The sequence below is a fragment of the Sparus aurata genome, chromosome 20 (assembly GCF_900880675.1).
Source record: "Sparus aurata chromosome 20, fSpaAur1.1, whole genome shotgun sequence".
Taxonomy (NCBI): domain Eukaryota; kingdom Metazoa; phylum Chordata; class Actinopteri; order Spariformes; family Sparidae; genus Sparus; species Sparus aurata.
Window position 1 is genome coordinate 3,124,455 of NC_044206.1, and position 14,221 is coordinate 3,138,675.

The window sequence follows — 14,221 nt, forward strand, 5'->3', positions numbered from 1 at the left end:
CCCTGATTGTTTCCACCTGTGTCATCCCTCCTCATGTGTATATAGTCTTTGTCTTTCCCTGTCCTCGTCGCCAGAGTATTTTGTTCGTCACTGTCCGTGTACATCCAGCCTTCCTTCATAGTCTTGGCAGCGCCACGCTAAGTTCCAAGTTTGATCTTGATTTTCTGTTTGCCGCTGAGAAAGAGTGATCTTTTGTTTGTAATTTTTTGGTCAGCCTTTTGAGCTAGATTTCTGTTTGTAGCCTTGCTCGCCTCCGTTCTTTGTAGCCTTTTCAGCCTTAGTGCAGTTTAGTTAATTTTTATAGCCTTTTGGTTTTCCTCATGGTGAGTGAATTTTTGCTGTTTAATGTTTCATAAGAAGTTTTGCTATTTAGATCAGTGTAGATATTAGTCCTAGTTTTCCTAGTGAGAGTGATTTTCCTTGTTCTTTTCTTTTGTTCTTGTTTGCCTGTCATAGATTCAGAAAGTGTTTATAGCCTGTTTGATTTGTCGCTCCTTTTTGACGAGCGGACAGTTAGTCCTGAAATAAAGCTTGTCTGAACCGTTTGCTCTTCTGCTTCTGAGTCCTCTTTCTAGCACCTGCCTGACAATCTCTCACAAAAAATTGTGATAATTTAATATTCAGATATTACTTCATCATAATGAAATTGATACAACTAGACTGCAATTGATGTCAAAGAAGCAAACATATCACGACGCCACTCACCTGACAGCACGGTGAATATGGCGGCGAAGGCGTTGAGTTTTAGGCCGTCGATGACATTGCCAAAGTGACAAACCTCTATGGACATGAGGATGCCTCCGGTGGCTAGCAGGAGGATGTACAGGCACTCCGCAACAATGCACAGCCACAGCACTCCTATGGAGAGAGGCGGTTATGACAAAGGAATAGCAACGAGGATGTAAAAAAAACACCATCTTCATGTTGTGGGGGTGACCACAGTTGAGTGAATGATGGACTGGGTGTAGTGATAGGAATTGGAAGAGAGGGAGATGGGGGGATGGGGAATTGAGGAAGAATATGGATAAGCAAGGGCGAAGGGAGAGGAAAGAATGAGGAATGGGAGGAGATCGAGTGGGGAAAGGTGGACTATTGACCCCGTCACCCATATCATTAACCTTCACAGTCAGAGGAAGGATACATGATCTACCAGGAGATGTCCAACATCCTGAGCTCAGGTTGTTGTGCGTGGTGGAACTAAATATCAGCGGATTTGAAATCCTGGAAATGTAAGCTGTGGAGTAATTACATATATCACCAAAGGGCAGGGAGCTTTGGTGTGGTTAATTAATCACTAAAGTAATATGCCTGTTGCCTAAATATTCCATTCATCCATCCCTATTAATGAATTATGAATAGAGTTACATCCTTCAGGTAACAATGTATTTTCTACCTGCTCCAAATTGAATCCCACATGTCCGTAAGAGATATCTTTAATTAAACATATTGTAGGAGAATGGAGAGGACTCAGGACAATGTTATTCGAGGACATTCAGAGTCTTCAAAGTGGCTGCAATTAAGAGCACTTTGTGAGCGTTTCCCCTCTCGTTTTGCTTTGATATATGCTTTAAGATAATATCTTAATCTGCTACCAGCATGTGGGAGAGTGCAGCAAAAGAGACGGATGCAATGCACTGGAAACCAAGCCGTCATATCAGCGTCTGAAGATCTCTTTCTCTCAGTGGCCTTTAAAAATACCTTACAAATACAAAGTTTCATTATCTAAAAAGCCACGTTAAGTTTCTGTCTATGTTTTCTAACAAACATAGTCTCTCATCTCCACAGCAGTGGTCATTGCTAGAGAAAGGTCTGACTTTATCAGTCTGCTATAAAGGAAGCGATCACCGTGGCCTGTTTGTATTTCATTAAACCAATCGCATTTGTCCTGGTGGCACGAGCCCGAGGGACCTTATAAAGGAGAAGAGCTGCACGATATGGTCAAAAAGGGATATTGTGATTATTTTGACAGATTAAGCGATTGCAATATAATTCATGATTATTATGGGTAATTACATTTGAAATTGCAATTTTCATTGTCATTGAAAACTAGTAAAATCATGATGATGTGGCATTTCTCCAGTCTCTGCCAAACAAACATGTTGTAATACATCTGGAGAAGAAGCTTTATAGGCCAGAGCATCCCTGCAGCACTGGCACATCTCATCAAAACACTGTTTGTGACACATTTTACCTTTATAACATAATTGCATTCGTTGGGATTTGAATATAGTCATATCCAGATTTCAATTATTTTGCGATTAATTGTGCAGCCCTACAGAGAAGGAAGGGTGATTACGTCACTGAATCAATTTTCATTTCATTTCATTCCTCTCCTTCAGTTTTTCATGGAGGTTCTTGCTCACGTAACATGTCTTGAAAGTTAAAAGGCCCCACGTCAGCATCAACAGGAGCGCCTCATTGCTCCTGAAGTGCCTGAAATGCTTCAACAACAACCCCGCCTTTAATTCTGTGACTTTGTGACATCACACTACACCTTCACATCACACATTGCATTGAATAATTGATGTCTTCATTCATTGTAGAAGTGAAGCTAACTTGAAACTGAAATCACCACAGAGTCGACCAGAGACTGGGTGAGAGGAGCTGGCTCAGGCGTGTGTGAGCTGACCAATCAGAGCAGCCTGGGTATTTGGGAGGGGCCTTAAAGGGACAGGAGCTAAAAAAGAGTGTTTCAGACAGAGTTGGAATACAGCGCTGCTGTATGAGAAAACTGATGTGGTTCTTTTAGCATTAATACATTCAAACCTGTTCTAGTAGTCACACAAAATAAAGTGATGAGCCTGAAAATGATCAGAGTATGTCATTGTGGACGTTGTGGACAACTACAGGAGTGGATGAGACCGACGCAGACACTATGAGACTTGTTGTAAGTGAAGTTACAGATATAACCACTTTCAAATCAATACAATACTTTTATCAACATGCTGCTCTTGGACACCTCGACTGCAGCCTTCATGTCTTCTGAAAATCACTGTGTGGTTGTTTATGTCATTGATTCAGGCAAAAAGCAATCCCTCCCCAACACAAAACTGCTAACTTGAGCAGAATGTCAGTCTGAATAAAGGAAGCAGTTGATTTGTCGGAGACCACTTTACTTATGGAACAGAGTCCCACTGCTCCGTGGCACTGCAGCCCAGTAATTACAGATTTTGCCAAAACCGTGTAATAAGGATGGCTCAGCCTTGGTTCTATGTTGCTGACTTGATTACTTTAGGTGTAGAAAAGTGATGATTTATTCATTTTGAGCAGGGAAACTGTAAGCTGCCTCAGAATGACATGATAGTCATATTTTCATGACAAGTAACCAGCAGTAAGCCTGTTCAAATTTAATTGGAGGCTTAAAGATAAACAGAATGAAAACATGCAGCGTTTGGGGGCTGACAGATGTTCTAACAAGTGTCTGCTCGGTACAGAGATGGTGCCAGTATTCCATCACACTGCCAAAGATCTTCGATTCCATTTCCAAAATGTCCACTTCAGCCAAAATGGTCTCCACAGGGGAAGCAGCTAACTCGGAGTGATCAGAAAACATCCCAGAACGTTGAGAGGGGTGAAAGATTTCAGACTCAAAAAGGTTTGTTTTTGTGCTCAGAGCGAGCTCTCTGCCTCCGTCACTCTCACAGCAACACAGAGAACTTTTTATTAGATTGGATTTCTTGCTGGATCTTACAAACATGTTTTTCTTTTTGCATTTAATACTGGCAACAAGCTTTTAATCCATGTCCATTTAGCATCAAGGTGATAGTACTGTGTTGCCACATGCTTCTGTATTATTGGGGGACTTGGGTGTATGCATCATGTTCTTACCTCGTTCGTTTGACGGTGCAACATAAAGGAAACTTCTGCATTTTTCACCTGGAAAAGATGAGAAATTGGACACTTCATTGGCACTCAGTGACTGTACATTCACTACTGCGGCATGCTGATAAGTGAGACAGGGACTTCCATCAATTCTCCAGCCTGAGATAGAGAATCACAGGTAGTTAACTCACTCTGTGTGACAAAGAGAAAGCTGTGATGTGGGAAAAAAAAAATCCCTGTGTGATGCAATCTGTGAAGGGATTTCCTCTCTGTGTTTGTGCAATAACAAGCTCTCTGCCACTTCCCCCGACATGTCAGAAGAGTCTCCTGCCTCAAGCCCAGCTTGTAGCAGCATGCTGGCCAAATATTCTGTGGGCTTTCACTGCCAACAGACCAAAAGCCTGTCAGCAGTCTGGAGACAGACAGATACTGTGCACACATTTTCCTCGATTCACAGTTGGGGGAAGATGCAGCTGGTTAATCTGGAGCTGGCCCAGCTCTCACACACTGTAGTACATGCTGTATGTTAGTAGAGACAGGCAATTAAAGGTTTTATAGCAATTCAAACACACAAGTTGATGGTAGTGAATTTCATTATCGCGTTAATCGTGTCAGTGAATGACAAGGACACAGTATTCTGATCTCCTCTGAACTGCCACAGAGTTTCAGTTACAGTGTGTTGTGGTGTAGTTTTAGTTCAGAGAGAATCACTATCAGTTTGACCAAGACTATTACAATCATTCATTTTCATATTTTTCAGTATATGCCAGAGAATTCAACATTACATTTGGAGAGGACATAATGAGCCTTTAATTTGGCATTGAAATGAATCCGCATGATGAGCGGATTAATCAGCTGACAGAAAGTTGATCAGCAGCTGCTGTGATTCATCAGAACCACCTGTGTACAGTCACATGTGAACACGAGCTGCTGCTCTCCCTCTCACGTCTCACTCTGAACTAAATATCTGCACAGTTTGGGATTGTTGTCGTGACAAAATAAGAGATGAACATGTGGACTTGATGAGACCTTCAGTCGGTTCGCTGAGCGCCTTTTATGAAAGTCCTGCATCAACTCTTCTTGTCTCTATGAAACAGGTGTTCACATGTTTTTTTAATCTAACTTTTGAATTCTTTTCTGAGATGAATCCTCGGATCTAGTCTGTGGCACAGCGGGAATGTTTGTCTTTTATGGAAACGGTTCTAGAAGCAGTGGCTGGGTGTCCGTGCCTCTCCGTGGCGCACAGCCCGCTGCGCTCCGGTGCCTTTCCTCACATACTCACCGGTCATGTTGATGTTCTGCTCGCAGGAGAACCAGATGCCGGTGTGAAACTTCCTCATCACGTACTTATCCTCCCCGGTCTCCCAGATGTACTGCACCAGCCGCGTGTCGTTGATGTTGGAGCTGTTGAACCGAATGCAGAACGACTGCTTGGTGGTGACCGGTCCGGTGCAGAACGGCTTCACCACCTTCCGAGTGCCCTCGCACCAGTAGCTGGTGGTGAGAGCCGACACGGCCAGGAACAGGGCGAGGAAGTTCAAGGTGAGAGCCAGCGATGCTCTCCGCCGCCGGTCTATCCCCATGACGGCGACCGGAGGGGTGAAGACGCTTGATTTAATCCCTCGCCTTGTATGACACCGGATTCCTGCGATGTCTCCGCTCAAATCCTCATAATCCGGTTATTCCCGGTAAAATACCCGCGGCTAATTATCGCGGTGCGTCTGGCCCCGACTGCGCGCCTCTCACATCTGCTCCTCCACTGAGGCGCACTCTCATTTTGTAGGCTGCCCCCCCCCCCACACCTGACACACACACACACACACACACACACACTCCTCTCAGGGCTCCTCGTAGATTTTCTCGCGGTAAAAGTCGTCACATCTAACACTCAAGATTAAATGAATTCCTGCTTTTCTTTCACCAAGTTGTGTCACAGTGCGCGCAGCTGCTCGTGTCAGGACAGTTTATGCCTCAGCGTCTTTAACAACGCGGGATGGTGCACCCATGACTCACTGTCAGTGATCAGGAGCCAGACACGCTCCACAGAACACAGGTGGCCTCCCACTACACATTATTCAGATTTGTTTGACAGTCATTATAAATGATTTATTCCACGGGACACGTTATATAAAGCTTTCACTTTCCAGACTGCTCCCACGACTGCACGAGCAAATGTACAAGTATTCAGCCCTCTATGTGCTTTTTAAGGTGCCACCGCAGCGATTTAGTATGATCACGTGGAGCAGAGGGACTCAGGAGGGACTCATGAAACAATGAAATACATTAGAAGCAGCTGTGAACAAAGACAGACATATCTCCATCCTCATACCTCCTCTCAACCCTTTCTTTAAAGTGGATTCATCAGGATCACATAAACGTTTATTGTTACGACAAATGTTTTTCTTTTTTTTTATTACGTTATAACACAATATTTTACATAATCGCAGCGCACAAACTTCCCACATTATAACAAGGAACATTTTTTGTGAACATTTGAAAAAAAAAATCTGGTTATGAAAGGTTTCACGATAGCTATAACATGAAAATATCATGTTCTAATGTGAGTTGTTTTATGTTATAATAATCTAATCTAATCATTTTGTATAGTCCGGTAAAGTTGGAAATATATTCACAGATGGTTATATCAACTAATACAAACGTTTCAACTTAAAATTGTTTTAAAACACTTTACACTATGAAATGAAATCTTTGATTTTATAACAATAAGCGATCACGTTTTGATAAGTAGTACATTGTTATATAGAGAAGTCTCTTGTTCAGTGTACTTCGCATGGTATCAGGTGAAAAGGGCCTTATTATTATTATATAATACAATAACACAAAACAGTATTCAGAAAATCAAAGATATAAAGTTGAACATATAAAAACTATATAAATGATGCAACAAGGCAAGCCTGCATGCTTTAGTTTCTACTCTATTAGATTAAAAGAGTGAATGCTGTCAGGAAAACAAATTAAAAATATGTCATCTTGAAACATATGGCAGATTCATTAAAACATTTCCTCATTATGGTGATAGAATTGTGATTCCAGCAGCATTATGTTTGTCTCATTACCTATTTGCAGTTTGTAATGAGCAGCGTGCAAACGCAGTTACTGAGAAACAGTCTGGGCTGAAGATGAACTCTGTCTGGTGAGATGTTCAGGAAAATGAAGTCTTGATGAGCGTCTGATTGAATTAGAGTCAATCTGTGAAGGAAATAAAAAGTGAAACATGGAATGAAGAGGAAGATTTTCTTCTCACAGCTGTATTTTGTAAAGAAAAGCTCATATGAATCCATATCATACAATAACAAGCTCTACTTGGGATCCATGACTGAACTTATGTTGTAAACCTGCAGGATGCCACAAATGTTATCACATATTATAAAGTAGCTTAATTGTATTAGATGTTTGCGGATTTAGATGCCTTACTAAATCACTGCTGTATGGTATTTTTATGTCTGTTATCAGTCTTAATTCTGAATTTATGTTTGACCGCCATCAGCTGAATTCAAGATGTACAACCTCACAAGCTACTGACGAGATTTGTAAAGGAGAGGACAGAAGCCAAAACACTAGAGAGCGTTTTGGCAGCCATGGCTAATGTAAGTGTACATTCTGGAGAAACTGTGAAACTGTGATGTTGCTGCACACATCCTGCAAATATGACTGAGACATAAGAATAATAACCTGCTGACTTTGTTTATTTCTTTGCTCATCTCTGTCCTGACCAGGTTAAAACTGTTGTGGACAACTCCTTCAGCCTGAATATGGCCTGTCATGTATGTCTATGTATGTGAACATTCCTGACTCTATCCGACCTTATTATTGAATGCTGACATTTAATCTAATTTTTTTTTATATTTTGTGAATTTGGATTTTACAGGTCACAGATCATGCAGCTCTCATCCAGGAGTCTACTCAGCAGCCCACAGTGGATATACATGTTATGAAAGACAAAGATACCAGTGTCCACTTCAGCCAGGATGACTGTCGGCATCTGAAAGAGGACATACTGTATTCCTTATGAGACAGCATTGGTTGATATAGCTGTAAGATGTAAAACATTTTGTGTCACTAGGTTCAAACACTCACATCTGAAGGGTTGTATTTTTCCTAGCTGAGAATATTTGATTTTTTATTCTTGCACATTTAATGTTGTGAATATTTGCTGTTTTTTCCAGGTCCTGGAATAAAGGTTGTAACCGTTCCATCATTTAATTCCATAATCAAATTGAAAAGTATTAGACAACAGGAAAATGATTGGCTAGTTACATTTTAATTGTTTCAAAATTGATTTGAATTAAAATAAACTAAATTCAAATTAATGTTAGAGTAAATACTGTGTATACACAAAATTCATTAATTGTGATTTAACTATTACATCTATGAACATGTAATTGACATTAGAATATTTAAATAACAAATGCTGTTAGAATAAAGTGAACAAATATTGTTGCAATAAAAGGGATCCAGTTGTGTTGGAATAAAGTGATACAATTATGAAGAAGTAAAATGTTTAAAGGTCCCATATCATAAAAAACATGTTTTCTCTGCTCTCTCTCTCTCTCTATAAGCTGGTCCTCCCTGAGCCTGCCAACTCCCAGAATGAGGAAACAAGTGATTCCTGCATGGTCTCTGCAGCCCACCCACTGGTAACACAGCGCTCCTACAGGCTGTTCAGATTCTGCTCCTTTCGTTACGTAACAAAAGGATTCATTATCATAGGCCAGCCTCCTCTGCTCGATGATAGGAGATATCAGAGAGGGGGGCGTTCATCCCTGAGGTGAAGTTTGGTGTGTCCAGCGGTGAGACAGCATTGTTTTGCAACGTTGTCGCTCAGAGCTAGACACGCAATTGCTCTGTTGTTGGTTGTAATAATCAACAAGTGCCTATATTCTGTCCCAGCGACAGAACAACAGAAGAGACAGTGGTTGTGTTTCATTTTTAATGACAAGGTGCCGGCTGCGGTTCGTGTGAGCTTGTATGTGTGTGCTAACCACTTCACATCGGACTGCTTCAGTAACGAGTGTCAGTACAAAGCTGGCTTTGCCTCGACAATGACCCTCGTAAAAGGATCAGTCCCAACCATACCGGACCCAGCAACTGCACCCGAGCCAGCGATAAGTGTAGCCGCGGTTTGATAGTATTTACAGTTGCCGATGAGTATGGTGAAGTCAGTTGGAAATTGGCTAACTAGTTAGCTCCACTTTGGTCCGCTATGCAATAGCGTTTGAAGCAAGTTTAATGTTAATAATATAACGAGGGAGCTTGGTTGTCACAGTAGAAAGTCTGGAAACATGTGCAGACTGGAGACAGAGACGATGCGAACAGTGTCCAAGAGTTTGGAGACTGTGTTGGAGACAAACACAGCTTTCGCTAGCTGTTAGCCATTAGCTACATGGTAGTAACTGTAACAACACATACAAACAAACGAACATTATTCAGACACACTAACCATTCTGAAACGTCCTGCTGCAGCCACAGAGTCTGTACTACTTCAGGAGCCTCTCCTTCTGGGTCCAATTCTGGGTCAAACTGGTTCGGTTGAATGAAAAAATCTCCGCGAGCCATAGTGTTACATCCACTGTAAACATTAGCGTGTGCTACCGTTAGCATAAGGGGCTTCCTCTCCCTGAGAGTGACTAGCAGGAAGGGCTCCCCAAGTAGGCGTTGACAGATGGAGCTCATTAGCATTTAAATGTGCAGGCACAGAAACAGACTGCTCTGAATAGAGCTCAGCAGAGCGACTTTTAGACAGCTGGAATTCAGGACCACGGATGTGTTTGGGGCAATACATATCGAATACAGTGTTGTTGGACCTCTGACAGCTGTGTGAAATTGATGAAAAACAGTATAATATGGGACCTTTAATTTTTTTAGTTTAATTTACTTTGCTGAATCACATTTTAATCATTTTTTTGTCAACACTGATTACTTGTGTTGATTGAACACACACAGTTTGTGTTGCTTTATCACAGTATTGCAAGTTTCTGCTAAACCAAATGATCCCGGTGCAACCGTTGTCCACTATCGAACTGAGTCAATCCAATGCAATGTTTTTTTAGCGTATGTAAATATTTTGAGTGTGAACCCAAAAATCCAACAGTGGAGCAGTCGTACAGATATCAGCATTTCCTGCATGCAGACATGGCTTACTGTTTTGGGCTATAACAGCAGGGACCTCCACAGACCCCCCTGAGAGCGCAGGGGCCAGTTTATCACCCTGCAGACACATCAACCGCCTCCCTGTAACTGCTACCAGGGGAATAGCTCTCCTGGTGTTGCTTCAGTATCTCCTGGTGTTGCTTCAGTATGGGCAGGGCAGCGTTCAATCTGGACAGAGGCAAAGAAATCTATCAGGGTGTTAAACTAATACTTTACTAATATCTGCGGTTTATCTGCAGGCTAATATTCTGCTTATTGCAGTGTGTATATGGACTTTTCTGGGGATATTCAGTGCAGTATGATGTCCATCAGTAATTTCCTCTGACTACATGGTGCAGATATGAAAAAGGGTGAGAAAAAATGTGTGTGTGTTTGTGTGTGTGTGTGTGTTAGAAGGAGGCTTTCGAAGAATTGCAAACGTTTGTCCCCTGAGATTAAAAGTCATCATTCTTTCCTCGCTACCCTCCCCCTTCTTCTGACCTATGCAACCCCATTGCATGCACGCGCGCGCACACACACACACACACACACACACAGACACAGACACACACACACACACACACACACAGACCCAGTATCATCGCAGCCGTTTCATGCTGCTGTACCCCCAGAAGCGATACAAATACTGTCGTTCAATTTCAGCTCCCTTCACATTCTTCCCAGCGTCGATCCAGAATCGTAATTAATATCAGTGATGTATGCACTGCCTCTGCTTCCCATCATATCTAACATATCCTCACTGTGTGTGTGTGTGTGTGTGTGTGTGTGTGTGTCTGTGTGTGTGGATGTCACTCCCATGGGGCACCAGGGAGAATCAATAGTGGGATACAGTGCATGGATGAGACACACACACTGTTTGATCCTGTGTCCTCGGGCCTATTATCCTGATTTGAGGCAGGCTGAGAAGCCTCCCGCTCTCTGTCACCTTCAGGTTGATGTATACTGTTACTGTAGAGGAGGGAGGACTCACCCCGACTGGAATATCTTGCTGAAGGCCATTGCTAATGCTTTACTTCTTTTCAGCCTGAAAGCATGAGAAGAAAGACTCCAAGGACAGCCAGAGAGATAGATCCTTGTCATATGTGCTGACCTTGCGGGAGCCGCAGAGGGATAAATACTGGAGATGTTTCATGTTCGCAGGACAGCCCGTCGGCATAGTCGGCTCAGGTGATGGACTATCAGAGGAGCCGCTGCTGTTTGTGGGTGAGGTCAAAGAATGCTCAGTGGGAAAGTCATCCATTTTTTTCCAAATATCATTTGCACTTATTCATAAATGTGATTTATTCATTTGTTTTAAAATTCTTATCTTTTTCATAGCAAGGTGAGACAGGGCAGAGCAGATTTCCAGGAGCACCCTGCTGCAAACATGGGAAACTGTCCTCCAACAAAAAAAACACAGTATCAGTCACTTCAGTAAGGGCCCAAAACAACATATAATCACACTCAGGTGACAAGGACCTGGAGCCACCTCCCAGCTTGGTCAATGGCCATGAGTTTCATATGCTGCTATACACCCCTCAGTTTTACATGTGAGCGGCTACAATGTCAAGTTAGTAATAATATGAAATATGCAATGTCTGGTTACAGTTTTAAAATAAAGCTTGCTGATTAACAGTTCACATATTACAACACAGTGTGACTATTATTGTTGTCAAACGGTTGTGGTTTGTTTAGGTTAAGAAAAAATGGTACTTTGCATTAGAATAACTCAGTTCAGTCATGTCAATCACGTCACGTTAGTATGTTAGTTTACTTAAGTGACATAACTGACAAATTCATCTGAACTCTTCCGTCACATTTGGGACACAAATCCCGGGCCAGTGTATTATAGTGTTTTTTAATCGCTTAAACTAAAAAAGCTTGTGCCAACAAACAACAGGAGGGGCACCAAAGAAGAGGAAAGGTATTTTGTAGTTCATTTCAGCTACCTGATCTACTGCCACAGTGTGTCACTGACATCACATTGGCACACTGATCACTCAGCCTTCTACAGCCTTCATGGTGCTGAGTCTGGAGGCAAAGTCTATGTGACACTGTACTGAAGGTTGACATCACTGTCATATCAGTTGAAGAACCTGCAGCCCGTCAAATTACTTCATGATCAAACATCATATCAAAAATGTTTTTATGACCGGCACTCTAGATTAGAATGGAAGTAAATGATGCCCATCTGACCTTCAGCATGTTTGACTAATAAGTATCAGCTATAAATCCAGATGGAATTACAGCTGTCAAAACATCCCACTGTGCTCTGTTGTAACTTGCTGTGAGAGAGTGAGTTGTTGAGCTGCGAAGTATAGAAAAACAGAATTCAGTAGTTCCTGCTGCAGTAATGAGCGATGCTAGCAGAGCTGACAGTAAGTGGCTCATTTACATTTTACAGGTTGCCCACAAAAATGTGGATATCTTATGTGGTTAATACTGAAGTTTAAAAACAGCAGGTTTATCATTTTTAATGCAGAATTAATCACATAAAACATATTTCAATTGCTTCACTAATTTTACTGCATACTTAGTGCAGGATGTGTACAATGTAAGCTGTTATCATATAAAAAATAGAATTGAAATAAACTGGATCATTAACTGTGTTCAGGACAGTAAGTAAAAGTGAGACAGAGACACGAGGAGTAAAAGACACCAGTGATCAGATCACAGGTGACCACATAAGTCATGCAATCACATACATGAGCATGACCATACCATAAACTTGATGAATAACAGGATTGCTAGCCTGCCTGCACTAAATAACTGTAGAAGTTTAGGTGAACTTCATAAATAAAAAAAATAAAAAAATAATATGGGATAACATTTTTGGCCAGCAGATTAAATGTAGGGGATCCAGTGATATCCTGTCAGTAGTTTTTAGCCTCGCACAAGCACCTCTCTGATCATACAACCTTCTACAGCCAATGTTGATGATGCGTATGCTCACATATTGTAAACCCGTGAGTATATGTGCCATACCATCTGTCTAATATGAGCTGATCACAGCATCATTTACAGACTGCAGATCAGTTGTTTCATGAAGCATTCAGCTGACGCTACTCAGCTCATTAAGTTTGGAGATTTCAAGTGAACACGTCAAATTTGTGTTAAGTGGTCATCAGTCATGGTTTATATGCTACTGACACTACTACTACTACTATACATCACAGGAAACTAGATCAACTGGAGTCCACAATATCTGCTACAGCAAAGAAATAATAGAAGAAGAGACTCTGTGGCTTGTTTGTTGTATATAGATTTATTTACCATGAACACACAACAAGAGGGTTAAAATCATGAATCACATCAACCAGTTCAATGCCACTGCCTACAGTTTATGCCCTTAGTTTTTATATCTTTTTTTATAGGTGATGGTATCACCATTCACAGTCTCTGACTCTAATTAAAGGTGCAATATGTAAGAAACATTTTTAAAACATGCGACTGAAATTATCTACAGAATCTGTTAAAATCAACGTTTGATGTAATGTCTGAAAATCTGATAGTATACAGATGTCTCTCCTTTCATATGACCTGTTTGCTGCTGCGTTATCACCGTACGTTCCATATTTCAGCTTGTTGACTCCACAGGAAGCAGATGTATGTAGTCTAACGCAGTGGTTCCCAACCTTTTTTCCTTGAAGCCCCCCTTGCCTGTGTCGAAGAAAAGCCAGGCCCCCCCAACCCCAACCCGCATACACTAAGAATAAAGTGATTAATTACAAACTTTTATTTGCAAAAATAAACAACAGTTGTAGGTTTTTGCTCTTATTCTCCTTGTTTTACAATGTATATAGATACATTTCTTCCTTTTTTGTGTCATCAGGTGTATCACACACAAACACACACACACAGTTTACCTACCTACCTGCCTACCTCATAGGGGTGTTGGTGATAAATAGCTTAATGAATTTAAATGTGGACCAAAAATACGTTCAATTTGGATTATACAGACTTTTGATTATCCAGTTGGGTATGTTACTGGGATTTTATACATTTAATGTGCACAGATATAATTCTGGTAACCTCACAACCTCAGAGCAGACAAAGTTGTGCGCCCCCCCTGCGATCTCTGGCGCCCCCCTAGGGGGGGCCCGGACCCCAGGTTGGGAACCACTGGTCTAACGTTATGTTAATATGACTGCCTAGCCTGGTAATTAACTTTAACAGCTCTTCTGTGTACTAAGTTAAATAAAGTTACTGTTTGTATTTGCATAAGCCTATAAATGAAATATACAGTCTG

The 14,221-nt window shown here is 41.5% G+C and overlaps 1 protein-coding gene across 1 annotated transcript in view; it reads right to left on the reverse strand.

Annotated features, from left to right (window-relative positions):
- Window positions 1-5,782, reverse strand: part of gsg1l2b (gsg1-like 2b) — a 29,790-nt gene extending 24,008 nt beyond the window's left edge. The window contains exons 1-3 of the mRNA XM_030399250.1: window positions 5,105-5,782; window positions 3,829-3,876; window positions 706-858 (exon numbers count right to left, since the gene is read on the reverse strand). Of these exons, the coding sequence (XP_030255110.1) occupies window positions 706-858; window positions 3,829-3,876; window positions 5,105-5,405 (502 nt within the window). The 5' untranslated portion in view covers window positions 5,406-5,782. The remainder of the gene's footprint in view (window positions 1-705; window positions 859-3,828; window positions 3,877-5,104) is intronic.
- Window positions 5,783-14,221: the final 8,439 nt, after the last annotated feature.